Source organism: Anastrepha ludens, chromosome 6, assembly GCF_028408465.1.
Source record: "Anastrepha ludens isolate Willacy chromosome 6, idAnaLude1.1, whole genome shotgun sequence".
In the NCBI taxonomy this organism is placed as follows: Eukaryota; Metazoa; Arthropoda; class Insecta; order Diptera; family Tephritidae; genus Anastrepha; species Anastrepha ludens.
In genome coordinates this window covers 107,889,762-107,895,588 of record NC_071502.1, presented here as the reverse complement: position 1 = coordinate 107,895,588, position 5,827 = coordinate 107,889,762, and the positions used below count along the sequence as shown (strand labels likewise).

General features: G+C 36.0%; 1 protein-coding gene across 1 annotated transcript; it reads right to left on the bottom strand.

Annotated features, from left to right (window-relative positions):
• Positions 1-3,550: 3,550 nt before the first annotated feature.
• LOC128866945 (piggyBac transposable element-derived protein 4-like) lies at positions 3,551-5,565 on the bottom strand. Its single transcript, XM_054108005.1, has one exon. The coding sequence runs from the start codon at positions 5,536-5,538 to the stop codon at positions 3,766-3,768; it is 1,773 nt and encodes a 590-aa protein (XP_053963980.1). The 5' UTR covers positions 5,539-5,565; the 3' UTR covers positions 3,551-3,765.
• Between the last annotated feature and the right edge of the window lie 262 nt (positions 5,566-5,827).

The window sequence follows — 5,827 nt, the reverse complement described above, 5'->3', positions numbered from 1 at the left end:
TTTTTTCAATACTAAAATTATAATTGAAAGTCACAACTTTTGAATCATTCTAAGTCTTCGAAAAGTTCATTTTGCCTAGTAAAATTTTTACAAACTTATTGTGTTTTTTGTGCGGCCGCCGTAGCCGAATGGGTTGGTGCGTGATTACCATTCGGAATTCACAGAGAGGTCGTTAGTTCGAATCTCGGTGAAGGCAAAATTAATAAAAACATTTTTCTAATAGCGGTCGCCCCTCGGCAGGCAATGGCAAACCTCCGAGTGTATTTCTGCCATGAAAAAGCTCCTCATAAAAACATCTGCCGTTCGGAGTCGGCTTGAAACTGTAGGTCCCTCCATTTGTGGAACAACATCAAGACGCACACCACAAATAGGAGGAGGAGCTCGGCCAAACACCTAACAGAAGTGTACGCGCCAATTATTTATTTATTTTTTTTTATTGTGTTTTAATTAAAGTAGGCTTCAGCTGTATACACGCAAGAACTTGAAAGTATGGATTTTTTCTTATATTAACATGCTTGGAAATAAAATTCAAAAATAAAAATATAAAAACAGACGTAAATATGTCACACAAAATATAAAATATTTTTTCTGAATGAAATAACTATGGTTTGACAGCTGAGAATGGCAAACAGTGTTGACGTTTCTGCTCATTAAGGTTTGGCAAGTCATCGTGAACCGTTTAACACCAGAACAATGCTTCCAAATTGAAGAAATTCATTTTGAAAAATAAAACAAATATTTGTTCGTAAAATTCATAGAGCGAAACATTTAAGAAGACGCCGAAACGTCGATTCGTCGTCGTTCCCAACTGATTGACTTTCGTCCTTCGATAACGTGGAAAATTTTTTTGTAAGGATATTGGCTAATGTGTCTATAAAATATAGGTGGAGCAAGAATGGAAGCCGAAGTGTCATCGCTTGCGTCGCATTTTTGCTGTTTGGGCGCTTTAAGATTTAGTATTCAGATTTATTTGGAAAACTAGTAAAAAATTGGCCTGAAAATGGACTTTAAAAATATTAACGCTTCCGTAGATTTGTGTTGAAATTTTCAAGGGAATCAGAGGAAAGCTGAAGGAGTTATACCGCTTTGATTGAAAGAATTTAGCCATGTCAAATACTGAGGAGGTTTTAGGCTAATTTGATCTAATTTTTTTTTATTGGTAATCGTAGGTACGGCGAACACATGCCGGGTATCATCTGCAAAAAATAAATGCCATGGAATTATTTACTAGATTATAATCGAAAAAAATTCCAACAATAATTCTGTTTTGTATTATCATTTTAAGTTCTCAAGTTATTAAAAAAACACCCTAGCAATCCTAGAAAAAATCTTTTCCAGGTTTATATAAAGGGTGGTTACATTTCAAAGGCCGATATTGAATGTAAACCTCACCTAAACGTCAAGTTTATTTCTGCATTTCATTTGACATTTTTCAATTTCAGACTAACTCAATTTGAATCATGGAAAGATAAATAATCGAGCAACGCGTTAAAGTTATTCAGGCTTATTATAAAAACGGGCGTTCAAATCAAAATGCATATCGCGCACATCGTGAAGAAAACCATCTTCAGTTATGCAGCACATTTTGACCTCAGTGGATTCATCAATAAGCAGAATTGCCGCATTTGGGCTAATGATAATCCAAGAGTGATTGCCGAAAAACCAATGCACCCACAAAGAGTGACTGTTTGGTGCGGTTTATGGGCCGGCGGCGTCATTGGGACGTATTTTTTCCAAAATTAGGCCGGTCAGGCAGTTACTGTGAATAGTGTTCGCTATCGTGAGATGATAACGAACTTTTTATGGCCCGAATTGGAAGATATGGATATGGACGATATGTGGTTTCAACAGGATGGTGCCACTTGCCACACAACTAACGAAACAATGGCTCTTTTGCGCAAAAAATTTGATGGCCGAATAATCTCACGTCGCGGCGATGTCAATTGGCCGCCAAGACAATGTGATGTGACACCGTTGGACTTCTTTCTTTGGGGTTATTTGAAAGAAAAAGTGTACGTCGATAAGCCACCAACAATTCAAGAGCTAAAGGATGAGGTAATTCGGCACATTAACGGCATAGAACCTCAATTATGCCTCAGCGTTATGGAAAATTTGGACCATCGGATGGAGGTGTGCCGCCGAGGCCGCGGCAGCCATTTGGCCTATATTTTATTTCACGTGTAATTGAGCCATACCAATATTATCATAAAAAAAGAAATGACAATAACTTCTTAAAAAAATTTTATTTTATGCAAAATCAACACCGGCCCTTGATACTTAACCACTCTTTATCTATGCAGGTCTCTAAAAACTCTTGTTTTTAAATTTTGTATATATAAATCCATAATCCAATTAACTGAAATCTAATTTTATGTAAAAAAATAATTTTTGATACCTTCGTCTATCGCCTAGCACTAGGATTGTCGCAGTAATGCCGATTCATATATCAAATGTGACCTTTTTTATTTCTAGCTTTTCACACATTTTATTTCAGCCTCTAAATATAATATATACATCGTTTTCCACTGCAACTTCAAAAAATAAATATTCTTAAAATTTGAGCCGTTTTATTCCTTACCATCTTTCTCAATCACTTGCGACCATTTTCGTCATAAGAGCATGCAGGATTTTTTCGCTTAAACAACTTTAGACAATTCAACGAAAAATGCAACAGGTTCCTTTAAGTAATCTTACTCGTATAATCTAATTTAGAAATTATAAACGGCATTTTTAATGAATATTTTCATATAATTTCCTTCCACAATCTAGACATTTTGCATATTTTCAGGCAACGCCTGACCGTGGGATTGTCAACGCTCAACTCATCGGAACGCTGGTACATCCATCTCATGCATACAAATTAAGCAAGCAGCTGTGTGTTGAGTTAATTACATTTTAATGGGCCTCCAAAAGCAACAACTAACTACTACAATACCAACATTACTACAATACCGAAACGGTTTAATTGCGGTAATTTCATTATGATCATAATGACTGAGGAGAAAGCTATGCATTTTCGTATTTGTAATAGGATTACCAATAATGAGGGGCTGAATATTAATAGATGTGCTGTGGCGAAGGCATTCAATACTGCTCACCGTTGGGTTTCCTGTCGCAAATTTTAAGAATAAATCAAATATGAAAATGAAATATGAAATACATACAAATTAAATGAATAATGAAATGATTTAATGAAATGCCCTTTGGTGCAACTTTAGGTGGATATTTGATTTCACTTAATTTTGGAGTCAAAGTTTAAGGGTACTTAGGTTGTGATTTCTAGTAAAATTTCAAGTGAAAATATTGGAAAATTGTACCGAACAAGAAAGTCGTGCTTTAAGTTAAAGGGTAATTATGCAGGAGCCAGAAAAGTTTTCAGCAACTTTGAGACCGATATTAAGTCGAGTATTTAACCCGGCGAGCGTAAGGTTAATATTTATTACATTGAGCGTAAGCTGGGTGTAACAAACCCATATATTGAGCTAGATATTTTAATGTGTTCATAATATTTTTATATGTTTTTATTTACTAGTACAATTACGTAATAACCCAAGAACTGATTGGGAAGGAAAAATAAAGCAAACAAATATTTTTAAATCTTTATTTATGAAATTAACAAAAATATTTTCTTTCATTTAAACAAAGTGTAACACTTAGTATTATAATTTTATAAAAAAAAGAAACTAAAAAAAAACAAAACGAATAGCTTTTACTTCTAGCTTATAAAATTAGGAAACATATGAGATCAAAACTTTTACTATATAGTTATTCAGAGTTCTCGTAATCATCTTCAGTTTGAGCGCAATCTTGACACGTGAAAACAGCATGTTCCATACATAAATAGCGATTGCATTTATAACAAGTGTGTTTAGTCTTGCGATCTTTTTTAGTAGGGCATATTTGACATCTCCTGATAGGCTTAGGAACTTTATTTGGAGGTCGTTGTGAGTGTGAGGGTTCATCCACTTGGTCCAGAATTCGTTTGCGAAGCTCTCGGGGTAAATGCTGATTTTCCTTTCTGTTTTGTAAATGTTCTGAAACCAATCCAATACCCAGGTCTCTAAGAAAATTTCGGCGTGACAAATTGCTACTATTATTGGACTTGTAAACTATTATGCTATTTATACCAGCCATGTTCAAAACTGCATAGAAAATCACCATTGGCCAGCGCTTTGTATTTCGCGAAACATCGTAGTTGGTGCACAGCTCATCTACAACATCAACGCCTCCCTTGGTCTGATTATAAAAAATAATCATTTCTGGTTTTTGTGTGCCATTAGTATCAGCAACAACGCTATCATCGTGATGTAATGTTGACATCAACAAAACAACCTTGTTGTTTTTTGGCACATGGGACAATAAAGATATATCCTTTTGAAATCCAAACACTGTGCTGGGGATCTCTCGGTTACGCGTTTGGAGCATCTGACTTGGAATCTCGGGCTTATTTTTTCGAACAGTGCCTGTGCTTGTCAAACGATGTTCTTTCAATAAGTGTAACATCAACGGATAACTGGTAAACCAGTTATCAAAGGTGACATTGCGATTGGTTTTGGAAATTGGAGCCACAAGTCTGTCCACAACATCATAAGCTTTGTTACTGAGAGCGTAAGGGCCTGTTGGTTGTTTTCCTGGGTAAATTTCAAGATTGATGACGTAAAACGACTTTGCATCAACCAAGGCATATATTTTCAAGCCATATTTGTTTGGCTTATTGGGCATATACTGGCGAAAACTGCAACGGCCTCGAAACGATGGAAGTTGTTCATCTATAGTTGTATACTCAGATGGTGTATAAACAATTTGGCAATTTGCTACGAACTTCTCGAAAAAAGAACGAATGGCAGCCAAATTATCAGTAGCTTTTCTTTCGCTCCGAGTATTCTTATCATCAAACCGTAAACAGTTTTGAATAAATTGAAATCTCTTCAAAGTCATCGTTGTCCTAAAAATCTCAACCCCTGATCCATCACTTATCCACAGATCCTTCAAATTCAGCTTATTTGCTTTGAACTGTCCTGCAAGATACAAGAGACCGATAAAAGCCTTTAATTCTGACGATGACAAGTCTGCCATGATATATTTCTTTACGTGACTATTTTCACAAGCAGTTCTCTTCAGATTTATTTGACTATTTGTATGTAACAATATTTCTTGCAAAATCTCATCAGTAAGAAAGAGTTTCCAACATTCAACAGCTGTCTTTGCATTTTTGCCAATATCTTTTACGCCCTGCCTTTCCCTTATAATGTTTTCTGATCTCGTACGCACGTTAGACCTTTCTGGTACACTAAACCACTTTGTACCATTCTTTCCAGTAAAATATGGTCTGTTATCATTGCTTTCACGTTCTTCAGATCCCTCAGCTTCGTTTTCTTCCTCATTCGGTAATCCTACCTCTTGTTCCGAATCACTTTCAGAGCTTCTTTGGCCAACATTATCAATTTCGAAGTCACTACCAGAATCATCACAAGAATCATCCTGATCAGCTGCTTCGAAAACCCTCAATAATCTTCTTTGGGTTTCTTCGTATGACATATTAATTATTTAGCTGAAAAAAAAAAAAAATAAAAACTAAAATATAACGAATATAAAACAAAAAGTATTTACTCGAATTTGTAACACGAAGCGTAAGGTGGGTGAAACTTACCCGGCCGCAACTTTGACAACATCTAAACACCTCGCCAGTCGGCGGTCAACTGCGGCATGAAACACAACGAATGCCTACCTCCCCCCGCGCAGCTACTCAGACGCACAACTTATTTTGACGTACGGAATAGAAAATATCAAACGGTTTATTACAGGCTGGGTGAATTTCACCCAACCT